At 39.9% G+C, this 22,296-nt stretch overlaps 1 protein-coding gene across 2 annotated transcripts; it reads left to right on the forward strand.

Moving 5' to 3' along the window:
* The first annotated feature begins 1,808 nt into the window (after positions 1-1,808).
* Positions 1,809-18,935, forward strand: CNOT6 (CCR4-NOT transcription complex subunit 6). 2 transcript variants are annotated; one of them, XM_054389052.1, is made up of 11 exons: positions 1,809-1,920; positions 4,781-4,967; positions 9,880-9,965; positions 10,950-11,054; positions 11,144-11,212; positions 13,375-13,532; positions 14,031-14,185; positions 15,076-15,230; positions 16,215-16,445; positions 17,824-18,026; positions 18,723-18,935. In XM_054389052.1, exons 1-11 carry the CDS (start codon positions 1,809-1,811, stop codon positions 18,933-18,935), a joined length of 1,674 nt encoding a protein of 557 aa, XP_054245027.1. The 2 variants fall into 2 exon arrangements, with proteins under 2 accessions (XP_054245027.1, XP_054245028.1); XM_054389053.1 differs by having other exon boundaries at positions 10,950-11,039.
* The last annotated feature ends 3,361 nt before the right edge of the window (positions 18,936-22,296 follow it).

The raw sequence follows: 22,296 nt of genomic DNA on the forward strand, positions 1-22,296 counted from the left end.
TACCCTGGGTACTCAAGTGCCTTCATTCTTTAAAGAGCTCCACCCAGCTGCTATTTATAATCTCATCCTTTTACCCACAATTCACTCTTTAAAGGGGAATTGCTTTTCACTACAGAAATCTGATTTTGGCCAGTAGTGGGAGTGGGAAGGAGGAGGAGTGTGAATAAGTAAAAGAGCTGTTGTATTAAAGTAAGCATGTGATGCCTAAAAGCTTTATTTGAGTGAGGATGCATAATTAGCTGAAAGTTTTTTTGGGGGGGGTTCTGTTGCTTTTTAACATGTGGAGTAAACATTTTCCAGTAAGTTCAATAAACAGATAGTAAGTGTGCTTAGTAGTGGCATTTACTGCCAGTTACTCCTTGTTTATTTTGGGTATAATTTACAGCACTTCTCATGCATTCAATTTGTCCAGGGGAATGAAAAACTTAAAGAGCTGGTAGACTCATGGTTTTGATCAGTGTAGCTTCTTCATTGAGTGTTTTTGGGGTGGTTTTATAATAGTGCTGTAATGTGTTTTGCTTAACAGTTGCACAATACTGCTTGTAATGTGTTTGTAAATGTGATTTGAGCCAGTATTGTTTAATTTCACTCTTTCATACAAATACTTGTATAGCCGTGTTGCTCAAGTCTTTATGTTTGTATTTGGATGTGGCAGCTTAAGGTGATGAAATTTTTGCCAGAAAAGCTCTTGGATAGATGTAGGGCAATGCAAAAGCATTAATTTTGTTTGGACTTCCAATATAAACCACATTTATCACAATGTAAGTTGAAAATACAGAGCTCTTGTAAATTAATACAACATTTATTGAGTATAAGTTGTATTTGAGCTGGTATACCTCTTAAACTGACTAAACCCAGATGTATTTCTCTTGGGACAGAGGAGAACAAGCTCTTGGTTATTACACAGAGCCTTAGGGTGGAGCTAGGCATGGCTTGGATTTTTTTTTTTATTTTTTTTTTTCTTGCTCTTCTTTGCAGTGAAGTAGTCCAAGTATGTTGATGTATAGGAAAGCTGGAAGGAGGAGGGTAGGGTTGCTTTGAGAAGGAGTTTTCTTGGAGAGGAATTTTTTGCAGCTTCTCTCTCATGGTCTGTGATTTTATGTGTTTAAAAGGGAAATTTCAAAGTGTTGCTGGTAAAGTTATTAGAATGTTGTGAGAGTAAGAGAAATGGAGTTAATAAATTTAAGTGCTAAATAGCTGACTGAAGAAAGTGATAGAAATGTCTTACCTCCGGGAGAACGTTTTTAGGTTGAAAAGAGTAGGATGAGTGTTGGATTAAAAGCTATAATTTTGCAGACTTAGAGAACTGAGGATCTTTCTGAAACCTTAATTCACCTGGATGCTATTGTGTGAGAAGTTGAGAGAGTGGCAGTAAACCTGGAACTGAGAGTGAGTCAGAATTCTTAGCCAGTGTTTTCTTTATAGTTTGGACGAGGGAGAATCCAGTGGCGGTGAGCGTTTGCTTTTTCAAGCTTCATTGTTGAAGGACCAAGAGCCTGCGGTAGGATGGATTGGTTTTGAGGGACACAATGGCAAACCCATGAACATTTATGTTGGTTTACAGGTTTTGTTAAATTATTGGGTAGGGGCCTCAGGCTGCCATCTGCCATTCTTGGAGCATCAGGAATCTGTGTTCTTCTGTTCTATAGCAGTTGTTGCCACTCAGTGAAGTTCGTCATCTTTATCTGGAGCTTTGAAAAGTATTTGGAGCAAATGCCCAATACAAAACTTAACTGGAAAGCAGGTTACTTTTTAAAGAATTCTCAGTATTCAGGATCTTCATTACTGATCTTTTCATCTCCACAGGAATGCCCAAGGAAAAGTACGATCCACCTGATCCACGGAGGATGTACACAATTATGTCCTCAGAGGAAGCAGCCAATGGAAAGAAATCACACTGGGCAGAGTTGGAAATAAGTGGTAAGAAACTGAGGAATGGTCCTGAGTTGTGAACTCATTGTGAGAGCAGTCTGCATAGTGCAGCTTGGACAGGAAGTCTGGAGTGAAGTGCGATACCTTGAAGTGAGCCAGCACATCAACACAGCTTTTGGATGTGTCAGGGAAGACTTGGGTTGGGATAACATAGGGAGCTGGAGGAGAGGTAAACTGAGGCAGATTAGGAGTCCTAACATGTTGGAAAGTTGGGGAGATGAGGATATGAATGTGAGCTCTTTGTGTTTTAAGAAGATGGGGTGGGTAGGAGCATGGAGTTAAGATCTCCTTTGTCAAGGAGGGTGCAGTTAGGGCTGATACATGGACACATGGTGTTACTTTAAATAGTGTAACAACAATGTTGTACTAGCCCATGACTGTAGAGATTCTATTGAAAAAGAAGTTTTCAGTGTAAAAGGAGTTGTAAATATTTACTCTGTCCTTGAGGCTTAAAAGAAAAACAAAACTGATGATAAAGATCCTGCAGAAACTGCTAGCTTTGAGATCCCGTTTGGCTTTTGCATCTTTTCTTGAAAATAAGATAGTGCTCAGGATTCATCAATGTGAATTCCATCTGGTCTGCAACATCAGTCTCTCTTGCTTTGTGGAATAAATTCTGATTTTGCTATCCAAAGTATGCTTCCAAGAAAATTCAAGCAAATGCTTCAAAACACTTAAAAATGACTTTGTGATACTGTAAATTCAGGCTGAAATTTTACTGAAGTATGGAGGCTCTTTATGAGACTGCAAAAATTGCTGTGTGGTATTTTTTTAAATGACTGCCCAGTAGAGAAATTTATGGAAGGAAGAGCACAAACAGAGTTCTTTGAATTGTGAAGTCTTTCCATCCAGATCATTGAATCTGAGTCTTGCTTCAAGTGCCACGTGCCTTACCATGTGAATAGCATTCTTTACTTGAAGGTTACAGATGCAGAAACCTGCTTAACTGCTGCTTCAGGAATCAGTATTATATATCAGCATTAGGCTTGGATATCCACTTGGACATCTGCTGCCTCTGCACAGGAAATGCATTATGTGATGGCTCTTGCCTTTCATGCCTGGTAATCTCACTCCAGACTGATTCCAGCCAAGAGAGCTGCAGGTAGTGAAGAGGATGGATCAGTGGTGTTGATTGGAAATCCTTTCAGCTACAATGCTTTCTTTGATCACAGTCACCTGTTGGCCTTGAGGGAGGGGAGGGAAGAGGTGTTAATTTAGCTTTTAAAGTGCAAAGAACAATCGATTTGTATTTACAGCCTTTCAAAAGATTTCTTAAGGAGCATTACAGTAGCATGAATCCTGGAAGAACTGCCCGTGGTGCCTTGCAAAATAACTTGTGGCAAGGTTTTTGTTAATGTTCACACTGTCTTTTCCTTGCAAAGGATTTGGTCACCTAATACAGAAAGCCACAACATTTTTTCCTGCTCTGGTTTACATCACTAAGCTTTTTTTATGTCACACACTTTTTTTTTTGTATCTCACTGGAAAATGATTCTTCTATTCAACCTTTTGTTAGCATGGGGCTGAGTTCCAGGTACACATTTCACTGTAGCTTTCCCAGGCACTAAACATGACTTAGTTTGATGAAAATCATTTCAGGAAAGGAATTCTGAAGTGTGTATATTGGTATAATATTAACCAGACCATTGGTGAGTTGTGGTGAGGATTTAAAAGGCTGTCCCAGGTAACTTTTTGCTTTGGACAAACTGGTGTTGGGACTCTTCTTCTAATGCTGTTGGTACAGAGAGATGACTTCTATAAATGAAAAAGGATCCACTCCTGGGAAGAGGAGAAAAAACAAAACAACCACCAACTTGGAAAGAAGAATTGTTTTGAGATGTTCTGATGGTATCCCACATTCCCTGCATGCAGCAGTGTATTCTGCATTGATTCTGTCACACAAATCCATGTTTCCACCCTTCAGTTTATACAAAAATCATACCCTTTAAAAAAAAAACCACCTATCTGGCAATAGTTCATGCAGCTTTTAGTTGAATGCCAGATGGAAATCCATGTTCCTAACTAAGCATCTTAGTCATCCTAAATATAGTGCTTCTATCTGTTCTTGGCTGGATTAATGCCATAGAATAAAGATTTTTGGTTTGAAGGGAGTTGCACAGAACTAAGGGGCAAACTGAGGGAGCATCTTTCATCTCAAACACAAACTATAATTGAAAATGCCTGTTCATTACACCTCTGTTAATTATTGAATTCATGGGCAGTTGGTAAATATGCCTTGTTTTATGTGGAGCTTGAGAGAGACAGATGTTGAAACCTTAACTGTGGATTGGAAAAAAAAAACAATTCAAAGCATCCCTGGCAACATTACAGTGTGTTGCTGAATTTTTAAAAAAATTATATAATCATTGATTAATTGAATGGATTCATGGAATTTTAATTGAATAAAATAATAACAAACACAACAGAAGAACAAACCAACTCCCCCTCAAGCCTTTTCCCCCCATACAGCCTTATAAAATATGTAATTCAGGCTGGACGTGAGGAAGAAGTTCTTCACCATGAGAGTGGTGAGAGCCTGGAATGGGTTGTCCAGGGAGGTGGTTGAGGCCCCATCCCTGGAGGTGTTTGCAGCCAGGCTGGATGAGGCTCTGGCCAGCCTGATGCAGTGTGAGGTGTCCCTGCCCATGGCAGGGGGGTTGGAACTGGATGAGCCTTGAGGTCCCTTCCAACCCTGACTGATTCTATGATTCTAATTATTGCTAAACTTATTTTTTTGGGGTTTGGGTTTGTTTTTTTTTGGACTAGATAACCTGTGGAGGTCCCTTGCCACCCAGACCATTCTATGATTCTGAATGCTCTTATTTTCTTTTGTATCTTCCTTCCCCAGGGAAAGTGAGAAGCTTAAGTTCATCGCTGTGGACGCTGACCCATTTGACAGCTTTGCATCTCAGTGACAATTCCTTATCCCGTATTCCTTCAGACATTGCCAAGCTTCACAATCTGGTATATCTGGACCTGTCCTCTAATAAAATCCGCAGTTTACCAGCAGAGCTCGGAAACATGGTGTCACTCAGGTAGGGCATCCCAGCTGCACTGCAGCTCCAGGTCTCAGGTCAGCTGTGTTGCAGCAGTTGAACTTTCAGCGTTGTTTTTACCTTCTGGTGGATAAGCAGAAGCGAATTGCCTCACTTCTTTCTGCCTTTGTCCCCAAATCCTTGGTATGGTCTGTGCAGCTAGAGCAGTGCTGGCTTTTCTGTGATCTCATGTTCTGATGGAAGACCTGGCATGTGAAGGAAGGCTGAGAGAACTGGGGTTGTTCAGCCTTGAGAAGAGAAGGCGTAGGGGAGACCTCATAACTAAGTACAAGTACATAAAGGGTGGCTGCCATGAGGAGGGAGACTCCCTTTTTACCAAGAGCCCCATGGTAAGACAAGGGGTAATGGGCACAAGTTGCTACTGGGGACATTCAAACTGGATGCCAGGAAAAATGTTTCACCATTCAAACTACTAAACACCAGAATCAACTGCCAAGGGAGGTGGTGGATTCCCCTACGTTAGGCAGTTTCAAGGCCCAGCTTGCCAGGGTGCTGGGCCACCTCATTTGAGCTATTTGAACTGAGGAAGAAATTCTTCGCCATGAGAGTGGTGAGAGCCTGGAATGGGTTGTCCAGGGAGGTGGTTGAGGCCCCATCCCTGGAGGTGTTTAAGGCCAGGCTGGATGAGGCTCTGGCCAGCCTGATCCAGTGTGAGGTGTCCCTGCCCATGGCAGGGGGGTTGGAACTGGATGAGCCTTGTGGTCCCTTCCAACCCTGGCTGATTCTATATTCTTACCCTGAAAGGTTGGACTGGATGATTCTTGAGGTCCCTTCCAGCCTGGTTTCTATTAATCTATTAATTCTGTGAGGTGTGGTGGTACAGAATAAGCTTTTGAAGTTAGATAAATCACCCCTTTTATATTTTTCCATGTTTCCTCTCTCACTCATCTCTTTCCAGACTCTCTTACACATCTTTATGTGGCATTTTTCTCTAAGAAAGCACAAAAATTTTGCTTTTAACTCACAGTAATGTAGAAAAAGGTCAGATGAAATATTTATAATCATGCTGATTACAATTTTTTCCACTTTATTCATCTTTAGCAATTAATCTTAACAATAGTTCTCATTCTGTTTATTTTATAACAACTGCAGCCTGTCTAGTGTCTCCTTCCCATCTTTCCTATCATGTAACCACATTCCTCTGCATACTGTGGAGAAGAAAAACATGTTCTAAACACACCTTCTTTCTTTTTTCCTCAGTTTTACAGTGCCAAGGTGTGCAAAGTTTTCATGGAATGATACCTTCTTTTGGAAGTGAAGCAGGAAAAGTGATGCCTATTTAGATTATAATTAAGGCTGCAGCATTTAACTTTAAGGGGAAAAAAAAAGGAAAAAAACAAAACAAGCAACAAACCCCACTGTTATGTAACTATATAAATTGTTTATATAAGAGTAAATATTTGCAGGCCACTTTTTTTCCCTTAACCCAAAGGAAGAGGTTTATTAGACAGTTACCAGTAACTTATTCTAACTTTGAAGACATTTATGGATAACTTTCTCAAATCCAGAAAACACTGAGTCTAAAAGTAATGTTTACTAGAAGTGATGAAGAAGACAGTAGAGAAATGGACTGCCCAGCACAGCTTTGTTGAAACTGGAAGCAAAGCAAGTTTGCACATAAAAATATCACTCACTACATTTTCTTCTGCTTTAGAAAAGTCCACTCTGTTGGGGAGGATTAAACTATCTGATTAAATTGGTACTAAAAGCTCAAATTCCAAAGCAGTTAAAATGTCAACCTTGGAGGCTGAGCAAAGGGACCTTGCTTTTTAGAGCCTAATTGGCAGCTCTGTTTTTGTAGTGTGTTGCATAGTTGCTTTCAGCTGTGAAGTAGTCTGTTCTAAAGAAAGCTTTGCATCACTATTTCAATGAAAAGCAATTATTAGTAATGGGTTTCTTTACTCCTTTTTCTGCTCCCCAGGTGTTGTGAGCTAGCAGTCCTACCTTTGCTGGAATAATCTCAAATTCATCTTTGTACTTTATGAACAGCATTTTTTCATCAGTCTTTTTCCTTTAAAAATACTGTTTGTAATCCAAATAGTCATGACATGGGGTTAGCAATGCATCAGTTGTGTCAAAAGATTATGATGTCTTCTGCCCCCTCCTTTTCTGATTCTGTGAAGCTTCAGCTCTTCCAAATCTGAAGTCTACTCTGAGTACAAAAGGTTAAATGTGAAATGTGTAGATGAGGTCAAGGATTGCACTAGTTTTCTATTTATGACCTAAACATAGTAACAGTTGAATCCAGATCTCTAGACATGAGAAGAGAGTGCATTGATCCGCTGTGCTCTTCCTGTCCTCAGTAATTGCAGCTGATCCATGATTTCTTCCCACTGGGGTGAAAGTGAAGAAAAACCCTGAAGCTCATACTATGTGATAGTGCACTGCAGGGCTGAGCTGTGCTGGAGTTTTATGTTTCAGGCTGACTTTTACTGCAGACACTTCCCATAGCTTCTGGGAAGTTGGTCAAACCAACAGTAATTCAACACTGGGCATTGCTGAGATCCTGAGCCACAGCAATGATTTGTGCTCTCACACTTGAGAATTGATAACAGGTCTGCAGCTCCCACATTTGGAGCTCTGGGTTTGGTCTGTATGGCAAAGCTTGCCTAAGGCTCCTGCGTTTCTCTTTCTACTCGAGGAAACAGATTACAGAGCAGTAAGATTTCTGATCTTTGCAGAAAGAGGAGAAGCAGTAAACACCATAACATGTTGTCTTGGAAAGCTCAGCTGGAAAATGGCTTCTCTTGATATGCTTGAAAGAACTGCTGGGATTTGCTGTGATCCCTTTTGCTGTGTAGAAGGAGTGGGTTCTGTGGAGGCAAGGATCATTACAGAAAATAATTCCTCCAAGAGAGGAAGTATAATGATAGCTACTCCAGCTCAGTGTTTTTCCTCTAGAAGAATTTAGTTTGTTTGTTTGGGGTTTTTTTTGTAATTCATACATAACTTTTTTCAGACTTAGGCAGTGCTTTGAAAAGCTCTTTAGAGGGAAAAGCATCTTCTTAAAGAATTAACCAGTAGCTTTATAATGTCATATAAACTATAACCCCTAAAAAATAACAGTGATTGAAACCTCAGGTGTCTGTGGAGGTGCTGAGGACTAGTAAGGATGCTGCTTTTATTTATTTAAAGACCTCCATTCTCATTTGTACCTGCCAAGTGCCTCATTCATGCTTAGAAACCCTGAAATGACACTGGGCTTCTGAGTTCCTCTCTACAATTTGTGCTTTTGTCCCTGGGATTTTATATTGGAAAAAAAAAAAGCAAAACAAAACCACCAACTAAAGTCCAAAACAAAAGAAATAACCCCAGCTGGTTAGGTGTGAGGCAGCCTAGCAATCAGTTGAGCAATGACTTGGCATTTCTAGATAATCTCATGAAGTAGAAAGTCCCTTCCAGTATCATCTTCCACTATTGCACACCCCACCTCACTTTTAGCAAAATTTCTAAATGTACAGTGAAACAGAGGATTTCTCAGGAAGGCCTGGTTAGGGAAGGGCAAGGCAGGGGAGCTTTTGAAATGCAAGGCTTGAGGTGCTGCAGCATGTCCAGAGAAGGGCAACAAAGCTGGTGAAGGGACTGGAGAACAAGTCTTAATGAGGAGCAGCTGAGGTAACTGCAGTTGTTCAGAGAAGAAGAGGCTGAGGGGAGACCTTCTTGTTTTCTACATCTGCTGAAAGGAGGTTGTAGTGAGTATGTGGGGGGGGGGGTCAATCTCTGCTTCCTGCTACCAGGTGGTAGAATGAGTGGAAATGGCCTGAAATTGTGCCGGGGAGGTTTAGGTTGGAGATTAGGAAAAATTTCTTCACTGAAAGTGGGCAAGCATTGGAACAGGTTGCCCAGGGAGGTGGTGAAGACCTCATCCCTGGAGGTGTTCAAGAAAGGGGTACATGTGGCATTGCAGGACCTGGTTTAATGGCCATGGTGCTCTTAGGTTGGTGGTTGGACTCGATCTCAGAAGGCTTTTCCAGCCAAAATGGTTCTATAAGAGTTGTGTATCTTTGCAGCTGTCTGGTAGGAATCTGAAAGAGCTAAGGGAGCTCTTGGCATCCTGGTTTCCTTTCTTTTTTCCTTTTTATCTTTTTTTGTTGCCTTAAACACTTGGAAGCAGCAACTTTATATTGAATATGGTGGGGGAAATCGTCACAGCTTAGACGGGAATGCCATTAAGAAGGGGAAAAGTTCCTAATAAATCTATTTTCTTTGCCCAGTTGGTTGGGATATTAGAATTCAGCACTTGAGTTCTGTTCCTGTCTGTGTATATTGGTTTTGTAAGTTAAAAAGCACATGGAAAAAAAAGCTTTGAAATCACAAAGAAAAACACACCAAACAAACAATCAAAACCAAAACCACAAAACACACAGAACCCCAACAAACCAAGCCCTGGAATAATGAGAATAACCTGAAATAATGAAAATAATAACCTGAAATCATAAAAATAACCTATTTATTACTGTTACATGGTAATGTTCTTGCTTTAATTGTACTGCCATGATCCTGGATCTTTTTCTTGCATTTGTTTTCTGGGTTATAATTTCCCTTTATCTGACCTCTAATCATGGCTGAACTGTTTCATGGTCTGGCTTGAGCTGTTACTCCTTTGTCACTTGGAGTTATTAAAGTATTTAATTATTGCTAATGTTTGTGAAATTTCTGACTTTTCCAATGAGCTCAGCAGGCAGCAGCTTTCCTCTGTACTCTAGTTCAGTTTGTATTTTGTATGTGTGAGTACTGCAGGATTTCCCTAACTATTGCTGTTCAGTCTTGGAGTTTTTCCATGTTGTTTGCTGGTGTTTCGTTTCTCTTTTAGTTAAATTTCTTGTACTGTACTGCTGAAGACAAATGTTGGTCTGTTTTCAGCCCTGTGTGATTCTTGCTCTGTCTACAGGGAACTACATTTAAATAACAACCTGTTACGAGTTTTACCTTTTGAGCTGGGAAAACTGTTCCAGTTACAGACTTTGGGTCTGAAAGGTATTGCTGCTTTTTCTTGGTATCCATCATGCTTTGTGTAATGATATCCCTTCTGAGATGTAGTGCTAGTGGGTGGCTAGTTTATCAAACGTTTTACTGAATAGCAAGCCCAAATGTAGCTGCTTAGACCACATTTGTAAATACTATTATTTGGGAATTATTTACAAAAGAATGAGCTTGGTGAAGCACTCCCAAGTATAAAGAGATTTGCTTCTCTTTCTGCAGAGTGAGTGGAAGCTTTCTGCAGCTTGTCTAGGGGTTGAATTCAGTGCTGCTTTAACTAAGAAACAGTCTGCAGTTGAGGTATTCAATCCAACCAAAAGGGAGCATGCTTTATGCTGCTGGAGGGCACTGTGCTGTATAAGCAGGAGTGTCAAATCTTTTTCCCAATATTATTTTTTTTCCCCCCTAAACTGTATGGATTCTAGCTATAAAATTGGTGACCTTGGGGGAATATGTATGTCAAAATTAAGAGCACTGAGTGATACAATTACCTCTAAACACTGTTAAGTCTCAAAAGTCTGTTTTTTCTCTCCCTTAAAACTGGGTGATTGCAAAGTGCGTTGTCCGTGGAATATTTTACAGCCTGCTTGTGTGTTTGGCAGATGGTAAACTCTGCTCAGCTGTAACTGGCAAATCAGCTGGGCCTGGATGTTTCACTCCCATCCAGCAGAGTGACCAGAGGTAGTTCCTCCTGTGTTTGGTCTCTTCAGCTGTGCCTGTGTGTTGTACCACAGCAGCTCTTCACTGTTAAATCCCACAGCTGCCCCCGGGTGGTCAGTCAGAAGACACAAAGGGAATAGGGTTACCATCACTAGAGCTGTTCACGCTTCTAGTGCTTTGTGGGACTGAAGACCCGAGATCTGAAACTTCTAAGCAGCTCACAGTAGAGGCAGCATCTTTTTCTTAGAGATGCCAGCTTTTAGCATGGATCTGTTCAGCTGCTGTGTGTTTTATTCAACAGCTCTGTAAATCTGTTTGCAGGAAATCCACTCACGCAGGATATTCTGAACCTTTATCAGGAACCAGATGGGACACGAAGGCTACTGAACTATTTGCTTGATAATTTGGCAGGTACTGCAAAAAGAAGTAAGTGATCATTCTTCAAACATTTCTTTCTGCTGTGCAAAATAAACGTGATGGTCACTTGTGTCTCTCCCTTTAAAATATTCCCATAGTTTCAACGGAACAACCACCTCCAAGATCTTGGATTATGCTGCAAGAACCAGACCGTACAAGACCAACAGGTACTGTAAGGCTTTATTTAAAGCTTTTCCCTTTTTGGTTTTGGTTGTTTGGTGTTTTGTCCTTTTAGAAAATGTGTTGATCTTTCCTATCTACTGGAAAACAAGGCTTCAATTAACCAATCATCTGTGCAGTGCTGACCAGCCAGTTGAAGTAGTTCTTTCTCCGTTGGAACACCTGTTTCAGATTTACTCATCTCTTACTACAAAGTAATTTCTTACTAATTAAAGACCTTCTCATAGGAATTGAAACTGTTGTCCACAATTAGTTAAACAGGTGAATTATAAGGCTTAATTGAACACTGGTTGAAGAATTAAGAAAATGGAAGAACATGAACATAAATTCCCCCCAAAATGGAATTTATTTCTTAAAAGCACTTCTGTTGCTGCTGGGATTCAAGGTTGTGTTTAATTGTTTACCAATTTTTCTGCATGAACTGTTGAAAAGTAACCAAGTAACCTTTTTTATTTGCCTGCACACCAAAAATCTTAGTGTGTTTCTCACTTACTGCAGTCTCCTCTCTTCCAGGACTGATGTACATTCCTTTCCTCTATTGACTTAATTAAGGTGCTTGCTTTGAAGGTCATGATGTTAATGCAACTTGTCTTTAGCTGTCACCTGTTTGTTTTCAAGATTCTGGGGTTTGTCCCCTTAAGTCACCCTAAGATTGTTGCCTCAATTTGCTAAATTTTCCAATGCTTATCTTGTTCCTTTTCCCTGAGCTATACTCAATGTTTGAAAGAAGCTCCCAAAAAGCTTTCAAGTTCTTATTGTTGTACTGCAGATTCCTTACTGTTTTAGAAAAAATAATGAACAACAACCAAAAAAAGGGCAGTAAAACAAAACCCTAAATCCCTGCTGCTGGATTACCTGTCCAGGTGCCCCAAATAGTCTCTTTATCACTCCTGTGCTAAATGAATACAGAGAGTAGAAGTTTCTTGCCTTTACATCTGAATTGTAAGCTTTTTGAGGTGAAACATCTGAGCTTTTATTTTTCCTACACTTTTTCTCCTTGTGCAAAGGGATCCTTACCCTGTCTATGGATCTGTCACAGTTTGTGGTGCTAATAATTAAAGTAGACATTAAATAATCCACTTGAAGAATTTGCAGGTCTTTGTATAGCTGGGAAATGGAAGTGTTCAAATGCACTCACCTTGTTACAGGCTTTTCACAGTAAAGCATCACTTAATCACTTACATCAAGTCCATTTGTCTGCCCTTTACTGCATTAACCCTATAAAGGGAGGCTTTAGTGTTTGTTTTCTAACTAGGTGCTAGCAAACAGCTGCCATAGGTCCAAACTTGTCATTTACTTCCTAGGTGGATTAACAAATCAATTTTTTCAGTAGAGCTGTACCTGCTGTGTTTTGGGTGAGGCAAATGAAGCATGAGTTGATAAGTTTGCAAAAGACAAAAGTGAAGAAAGTAATTCATAGATTCAGAGAATGGTTTGGATTGGAAGAGACCTTAAAGATCATCTAGTTCCACCCCCCCCCTGCCATGGGGCAAGGGACACCTTCCACTAGACCAGGTTGCTCAAGGCCTCATCTAACCTGGTCGTGAACACTTCCAAGCAGGGGGTATCCACCACATCCCTGGGCAACCTGTTCCAATGATCACCACCTTCACTGCCAAGAATTTCTTCATGCAGTCTGTATCTACCCTCCTCAAACTGTGAAAGCCATTCCCTCTCATCCTATCACTACAAGCCCTTGCAGGAAGTCTCTCCCTGATGCTCTTGGAGGCCTCTGTCAGATACTGGAAGGCTGCTCTAAGGTGTCCCTGGAGCCTTCTCCAGGCTGAACAGCCCCAACTTTCCCAGCTTGTCCCCACAGAGGAGGTGGTCCAGTCCTCTGATCGTCTTTGTGGCCCTCCTCTGGACCTGCTCCAGCAGTTTGATGTCCCTCTTATGCTGGGGGCACCAGAACTGAATGCAGTACTCCAGGTGGAGTCTCACAAGAGCAGAGCAGAGAGGGAGAATCCCCTCCTGCGTCTTCCTGGTCACACTTCTTTTGGTACAGCCCAGGACACTGTTGGCTTTCTGGGCTGCAAGCACAAATTGCCAGCTCATGTTGAGTTTATCATCAACTGAATAATTGTGTGTGTGTGTGTGTAATTGTTGTTGTTAAATCTGTCAGTGTGTAAGTAAAATCCCTGTTCTGCAGCCTTGTTCTCTGTCATGTGTTACAACGTGCTCTGCGACAAGTACGCCACCCGGCAGCTCTATGGCTACTGCCCATCCTGGGCACTGAACTGGGAATACAGAAAAAAAGCCATTATGCAGGAAATCCTGAGCTGCAATGCTGACATCATAAGCCTTCAGGTAAAAGCTAAGCTGTTCCTTCTCTCCTTCCCCTGTGCTGGTTTCTCTCTGTTAAATGTGTTTACAGTAAACGGTCTGTTTTCAAAACCTCCTGAAAACAAAAGCAAAGAGAAGTGGTGTTGAGGGCATTGTTTGCTGCCTGACATCAAAAGATTGCTTTTCAAGCCCACACAGTTGGAATGGGAACCAGTAGCTGCTGATCAAAGGCATGTATGTGGGGGTGTCTTTGTGCCTGCTTGTGTCTGTGGGGCTGTAATTGACACATTTTCAAATAGAAGGCTTCAGCTAATCATAACTCTGGGGGATTACAGAAATTCAGTTAGGTTTTCTTAAAATGGGAATATTGCTCTCAGGTTTGCATTCTCTGGTTTCCTTCTTACCATTCCCCCCTTAAATCTAATTTGAAAGTGATTTACACTTCTGAAGAGTCTGAACAACCTCAGTCTTGTGGAGTTTGCTAACACTACATTCATGCTGTGCTGTCTTGTAACTTTCTAGGAGGTAGAAACGGAGCAGTACTACAGTTTTTTCCTGGTGGAACTGAAAGAACGTGGCTACAATGGATTCTTCAGTCCAAAATCTAGAGCTAGGACAATGTCAGAACAGGAAAGAAAACATGTTGATGGTTGTGCAATATTTTTCAAAACAGAAAAGTAAGTGCTGGGTGTTGCAAAGCCTTCTCCTGTGTCTTGGTCTCGTAATTCCTCAGGTCAAGCTGTGGCTCAAACAGTTTGGCCTTAGTTGCCCCTTTTGTAGCCATTCAATGTTTCTAATAGAGCATTCCTGTTGTTACAAAGAGTAGTCTTTCAGAGAAATCATTCTCTGTGTAACTGGCAATAGGAAATTTTACCCTGAAGTTGAAATTTCATTCTGGTAGAGCAATGCAGGTTTAGGAGTTGGCTCAAGTATACTTCAGTTGTTGAGTGTATGTGTACCAACCTTAGGTGTCAACAATGAGAAATGAATCAAACTTCTTCTTAGCTTGCTTTTTTTCTGAGTAAAGGAATTGATAATCCCCCAAACTGCTGAAATAAGACCTTAGAGGTCATTGACTTTTTAATGCCTTAGCCTTCTGATGAAGCAAAAGATGAGCTACACACTTAGGATTGTGTGATATTGCACAACTGTTTGGCTGAGGGTTATAAATCCCCACTGTGTCCACAAGTAAATGTAGATTCCAGGGTTTGATACCACATGGATTAAAAAATTTAGTCCCTCTCTGTTAAACCTGCATCTTGGAGCTAAAGTCTGCTGCAGAGTTAGAAACAGGCAGTCCAGTCCTGTAGCTTTTCAATCTCTCCCTTTTACTCTGTGTCTGAAAAGAAAATCTTTTAATTGAGACTAAGGTAGTACAAAACACCTAAAAATTGCTAGGAAAACTGTGTCCTTTGAGTTAATCTTAGGGTTTTCTGAAATGATGTGATTGGCTGAGGTTTTTCACATCATAACTGTGTTTGAGCTTTAATTAAAAGGAGGATTATGTGTACCACCTCCCCTTGTACCTGCTGCTGGGGAAAAAAAAAAAGTGCTGTTTCTCTTCCAGATTTACTTTGGTTCAAAAGCATACTGTTGAGTTCAATCAACTAGCTATGGCCAACTCAGAAGGTTCAGAAGCTATGCTGAACAGAGTGATGACAAAGGATAACATCGGAGTCGCTGTGCTGTTAGAGCTGCGAAAGGAGCTGATAGAAATGTCATGTAAGTCCTGCTTAGTTTAATCCTTTCAGAGGTTGTTTTTTGCAAGTGAAAAAAAAACCCTCACTTTTGTTACAGTAAACCAGAGAAATGAGGTTCTACAGATGACTACAACACTGCACATCATATGCTCAGGCAAATGTATCACCAAAGAGGATTTGGGGAAAGTCATATTGCTGAAACCAGGATTTTTTTTTTCTTTAGTATTTTTTTCCCCACTTAGACCTTTTAGCTTAAAAACTACTTAAGTCTGAGTTATCTTTGCTGGGAGTTACATACCGATATCAAAGAATCAATTGGTGTTAGCTGGGTGTTTCTGGGTCGTGTATCTGCATTTGCTTTTGAGCTGGTTACATTCTTCACTGTCATGCTTATACAACCTGTTTGTTCTGCCCTGTCATCCTTAATTTAGGAAATGGAAATTGGCTCTCTAAGCATCACAGCTGGTTCCTACTCAACCTGTGTTCTGTTTATCCAAATGATACTTTATTAATTCAGATTCTACCAAACAAGCCTTTTAAGAAGCACTTCCAGCAAGAGAGGTAGCCTACAATGTGGATAGGTTAAAATGCAGAGCTCTCTGCCTAATAAGGCCTGAGCAGTGCCTGTTTCTTATCACAGCCTGAGGAAAACTGTTGGTAACTTTTTATGACAAAGCTGTTGGCCTGCAATTAGGATAATCTGTTACTTATGTTAATTAACAGTATTCTTAGATGTAGAAGTGTTACCTCTAGCAAGATAGTCTGTCTGTTAATGGTCTTGAATGTGAAACACAAATACTCCTACCACTTCCTGGCAACTAAAACATTTAGGAGGTGTAAGAGGAGTTGTAGGCCCTCTTAAATTAGATGTTATTAACCCTTTTCAAGTTACACTGGTATTGCATTGATTTTTTTTTTTTTTTCTCCCTTCAAACACCTTGAAAATTCAACATGAGTGTTTTCTGCTGCTGACCGTGTCGTGTAAATAATGAATTTTAAATTTCAGCTGGAAAGCCACACCTTGGGATGGAAAAGCAGCTAGTCCTTGTGGCTAATGCACATATGCATTGGGACCCAGATTATTCTGATGTGAAGCTGGTTCAGACTATGATGTTCCTGTCTGAGGTAAAGAACATCATTGATAAAGCTTCTCGTAGTCTCAAGCCTGGTGTGTCAGGAGAACTTGGAACCATTCCACTTGTACTGTGTGCAGATCTCAATTCTCTACCAGACTCTGGTAAGTGCTTTGTTTCTTACAGGTTTTGCTTTATTCTTTTTTCTTTTTTGTAGACTGTTTCAAGGATGTAAATTTTAAGGTCTCACTTTTCTAACTTGCTGTTTGATAGCATAAGCTCTAAAGGTACAGGAAAAGAGAAGAGAGAAAAGGTAGAACTTTCTTTTGTGAGTGACTTTATTGCTTATGCAGTAGTGTGACTGTGTCTGGTCTTTCAGAAGTGTTTTCATTATTATCTTATAATGCAGGAATGGAAAGGAAGAAAATACCTTCTAAAAATAACTGGAAATGTAGGAGGTGTCCCTGCCTGTGGCAGGGGGGTTGGAACTGCCTGAATTTTAAGGTTCTTTCCAACCCAAACCATTCTGTGATGATTTAATGATTCTGTGAGGATTGGCTTTTCTAAATTTGAAGGGTGAGAAGGTAGGTTCTCCTCTGTAAAGTTGCCACCATACAATTATTTTCTGCAGTTGAAACGTTTTAGAACTTTGTAAATTCAGTACATCTCCTACTAGAGAGGGATTCTTCAGAGCTTAGGCTAACACAGACTTGGTGGCAATGTTATAAAGTGGAATTAAAGAACAGAATCAGGGATAACTTTCTGGCTTTCCCAGGTACCTACCTGAAGTGCAGAACTCAAAAGCCATCCTTCCTTACTGCTAGTTGTTCAGTAGAGCAATCTCCATTCCTGCTTTCCCTTCCTTCTGGACACTGCTTGGTGTCTGTTGGGGTTGGTAGGAGTAGTTCTGCTCAGCAGCACTGGAAATGTGATTTTTTTTTTTTTTTTTTTTGTCCCAGGAGGGCAGGCATCACTAGTGGCTACTGCAGTAACCAGTTCATGTGTCTGATTGTGTTTTCAGAGCAGCAAACTCCTCCTCTTGCCTTCCAGAACCTCAACCTGGCTATTCTGAAGTTGAGGCACGATGATAAGTTGACCAGGACACACAAATCTTATCCATCTGGCTTTGCAGCATCTCTAGAGTTAACTTAACTTGAAGTAGGGTTACACAAATTGGCTACTCCCTTTGCAACACTTTAGCTGAGGAACATGAAGAGCCAAGACTTGAGCACAGAGCCAAGGAGAGGAGGGTGCTGACTACCACCCAGCTTCTGTGGAATTTTACATCCACTTTTTTAATCTTTCCCCCCACGTCTGTTCTTCAGTAACCATCCTGGGATTTCTAATCAAAGCCTATCTCTCTCTTCATTCTAGGTGACATTTGTTCTTATATTGTCTTGCAGTGTTTCACTGCTGACTGTATTGGGTGTGTGTTAAGATCTTGCTTATCTCCAGCATCAAGTTGCTTGACTCCAAGTACCTACACCCTCCTTGCTGAACGCTTCTTAATACCTTCTCGTGTGTTTCTGCCTCTCCTCATAGGTGTTGTTGAGTACTTGAGCACTGGTGGGGTGGAAACCAACCACAAAGATTTTAAGGAACTGAGATACAATGAAAGTCTTACAAACTTCAGCTGTAATGGGAAAAATGGAACAACAAATGGAAGAATTACACATGGTTTCAAGTTGAAGAGTGCCTATGAGAATGGTCTAATGCCTTACACCAATTACACATTTGACTTCAAGGTGAGGACTTGGCTGATACTTTAGGAAAGATTTCTGGTTTGGAGCTTAGCCATTGTGATTTGCTGTACAAAATTGTGGAGTAAAGAAGTTCCTTTGTTTGGGTAACCAACAGTAAATCCTTCAAGTTTGTATTTAAAACATAGCAAATGAGAGTGCCCAACACTTCTGTCTCCTAGAAACCCAAGTTTTCCTTTTTCTTGTTAGTAGCTTGTAACAGATTTGTAAGAGTTGGGGTGCTGTTAACCTTCCCTGTAAATAGGAAGGCTTTGTATACTAATACTCCAGGGTAAATGAAATGGCACAACAGGGGCACTTAAGCTGTCAACTGCAAGGAAATAATCCGTGTTGCTGCTGGAAATTTGTGTTCTGTTGCCCAGGGGAAACAAAGATGCCTCTTTTCCTCTTCAAAACTGGATCAATGGGATTTGAAACTGTGTAGAGGGCTGCAGATTGCAGCCCACAAAACCCTAGCAGAAGTGATACAGGGTGGATTTGTTATTTTCCTGATCTGTGTTGAGCAGCCCATGGAATACAGGAAGAAGTCTCCTAAGGTAGTGACATGCTCTAGAGAAGGAGGACTGGGAGCATTTCACTGACCTGTGATACAGAGCTCACCTTTGGTGTGAAAGAATCCCTTGAATCAAGAATATTTACTAATAATCAATTTTATTTCTTTTCTTGTTTGTTTTGTTTTAGGGTATTATTGACTACATCTTCTACTCTAAACCTCAGCTAAACATACTTGGCATTCTTGGACCTTTGGATCATCATTGGTTAATAGAGAACAATATAAGTGGTTGTCCACATCCACTCATCCCTTCTGACCACTTCTCACTTTTTGCACAACTGGAGCTTTTGCTGCCTTTCCTGCCTCCTGTAAATGGAATCCATCTCCCTGGCAGGAGGTAGTCAAGTACATTTTAGAGGGCAACCTCGATTTAACTTGTACAATTGTAAAATCTGAATATAGAGGAGTGAGGTATGGCCAACAGGGATTATTATTTTGTGGGTTTGTTTGTTTTGGTTTTTTTTCTTAATAATCTTAATCTTAAATCTAATTATTTGCTAAAGACATAGTAAAAGCCAGGTGCTATCAACAGACACAATTCTGAGCCCAACATCCTTTGTATAGCGATTGGTGCATTCGGCACCTTCAATACCTTACAGTTAAACCTTCCTCTTTTTATTTTTCTTTCTTTTCTCCAATCTGACATTTTTTCATGCCTTGAAATGTAGGGAATTGTTATACAGGATATTCTCTTTGCACAGTTATCTGTAGCACTACTTTGTTGGGGTATTTTTTTTTGAGGCCAGTAGGAACATCCACAGAACATTCTTTTCCTGTACTTCACTCCCTCCTTTTTCAGACTTGTTTGTAAAAAAAAAAAAAAAAAAAAGGAAAAAAAAAGAAAAAAAGAAAATACAGAATTTGAATTTAGCCTTTATTGATTGTATATGAACAACAAGAAGAAAGGAGAAAAAAAAAAAACCAACCAAATCCTGATTTATGAGATTTTGTACTTTAAAGGAAGAAAAAAAAATAAAAAAAAATCAGATTTGGAAAATGATTGTATTGTAAACTTTAAGGCTAAATTTTTATCTGTTTTCATGTGTTCTAAAAGGCCAGCTTGGAAAAGAGGTTGTCACAGGTTTTCTCTGCTAATGATTTGCACTGTTAGGGTTTCGTTAGCCCTTTTGTACTACTTTTTTCTGTTCAACTAACAACGTTGCTTTGAAGATCCAAGCCTATACAATCTTAATATCCTACAGAGATAACTAAATACAATTCTGTCTAGTTCTGATTTTCTTTTTTTAATAAGAGCAAAGCATAGAGTTCTTGCAGAACAGATAAGCTAAGCAGTGAGTAGAAGCAGACCTGTATGGACTGAAAATGATTGCTGATGTGTATACACCTCAAATGTTTTTCCCCATCTCTCAACTTTTGAAGTGAAGTTTAAGGATACTTGTGTACAGCTTCTTCATTTCTGTTTTAAATCCTTGTCCTATCTCCATTGTGCCTGCTTAAATTTGTTCTCAACTAGCACTGCCTGTGCATGCAGAGAGATCCTGTGCATCCTCTTTTCTTTTTTTTTAAATAATATTAACACTTGTGAAAATTTTATGAAGATACTTTTGTATAAGCTGTGGCATCTCTTTTTCTTTTTTTTCTTTTTTTTTTTTTTTAACTCCTCTGTGAAGCATTGACTATTACCACACTTTTGGAACATGTTCAGGTTATGGGTACACACAGTTTCTAGCTTCTAACTACCCATGCACTGCTTCTTCCAGTGTCATTGCACAGTGCCGGGTTTTTTTCCCCACTAAGAACTGCTATCATGTGAATTCTCTTGAGCTGTTTGTTCCTCAGTTTCAGAAAAGTATAATTCCTTGCAGAAAAAAAAAAGAAAAAGAAAAAAAAAAACCCGACCCAATCCTGCATTTTTCTGTTGATGAAGCAGTGTAAAATAAATGCATTTTCAATCCAGGTCCCAAAGACAATTCTTCAGATCTTTTTAAGTGTCAAGCAAGACTAAAGTCAGAGTTGTACCCTCAGTGCCATTTTGTGTCATGAAGCCAAGTATATAACAGCTTACAGATTTAACTTGTCTGTTTGTTATCCTTTAAAAGGGAGAATTTATCATCTCCTTCAACTAATACAACTTTGAATAATCAATGTAAAAAAAAAAGTTTAAAAGGAGCTAGCTTGGTCTTAAAACAGCTTTTGTTTCAGCTGCGGGCAGGGAAGCAAAAGGACACTGAGCATTAAGATGAAAATTTCTAAATATTGTGAATTTTTATATATAAAGAGAATGGATTTGGTAATAATGATTCAAATTTTTATTGAGGAGTAGTCAGCACACAGGAGCATGCTCAAACTGTTCTGCTTCAGGCTGAAGGGAAAGGCGACAGACAGTTGGGATATGGAAAAAAATGTACATTTTTAAAAATTCCGCTAGGAGAAAGGTTGATCTTGAATCCTTGTCTGGGACCTGATCTCTTGGGGGGGTTGTTTTGGTTTGGTTTTAGTTGTGAGAACACCAAACATGTCCAGTTTATAATCAGTACCTTGAAATGCTGGTAGTATTGCTGTAGTAGACTTTAATGAGTAGTGTTGATTTTTTTCTGTTTGGGCTTTTTTTTTTTTCTGGGCTTTTTTTTTTTTTGTAAAGTGTGAATAAAACGTGTTTTACTCATGTTTCCTTAATGATGTCTTGGTAATGTACATCATGATAATTTCCAGTGCTGATGAGCCTCTTACAGCTTGTCAAACTGAGCTAAGTTTGTTTGGTTTATTTTCCTTTTAATTATTTTTTTCTTTTCTGATGATCTGGATTGTGTAATGAGTCCAGAAAGCTTTACAGAAGGGGAAGGGAAGCACTTACTCATTTTGTATTTCTTAGAGGGGGATCATTTACTGTAATAGATGCTGGAGCTTGAGTGCACTTGTTAGATTCTACAGGTTTGAGCTTTATCCAATATGTGTTCTCCTGTATTGCTTAGTCTTAAAAACAAAAAACTATTGGCATTTATGACAGCATGTTAAAAATATGGCCCCTTTGTGCTTTTGGAGACACAACTGTTCCTGCTTAGTCTTACAGTCTAAGGGTCCATCTTAAATAACTGTTTCCTCCAGCTTTTCTTCTAGTCCATTATATCCCAATTGAAAACCCACTGAACACATTGAAGACACTCCTTTGACTTCACTGGGTTTTAACTGGACTGCAGCTATGACTCTGGGGGCTGAAGGATGGAGAAACACTCTGAATCTAGGGAAGGCCCAGATGGCACCAAACCAGAGCTGAGATAAACTTTTAGTCACACCATCTTCCCAAGAAAACCTCACCTATTCCTGTGTCAAAACAGATCTAACTCTGAAGTCTCAATTTCCAGCTATAAGATAGAATAAGGCAATAAACTGTGTCTTCACAAGATCCAAATGTTTGCTTCATAGTTTTTAACAGAAAAAAAAATGGTTATTTGCAATATTTTTATTCAAGGTGGTTTGGGATGTTTGCCATAATGTACCTTCAGTGTTCTTGTTGTAGAAGCACACCTAGCAAAAGTCACAGCCCATTCCTTGGGCTTGAGAGGATTTATTTAGGTTAGACCAGGCTTTTTTGTTGTTTTGGGGTTTTTTTTCCACCACCCCCCCCCCTCACTTCAAGTTCAGTCAGCCATATCTTGTCCTAGTTTTGATTTACCTTTACCAAGAATTTTGGGTGTCAAAGTGTAAATTGAAGTATACCTTTAATTAAAAGTATTGATTAGA

This window comes from Indicator indicator, chromosome 18 (assembly GCF_027791375.1).
Source record: "Indicator indicator isolate 239-I01 chromosome 18, UM_Iind_1.1, whole genome shotgun sequence".
In the NCBI taxonomy this organism is placed as follows: Eukaryota; Metazoa; Chordata; class Aves; order Piciformes; family Indicatoridae; genus Indicator; species Indicator indicator.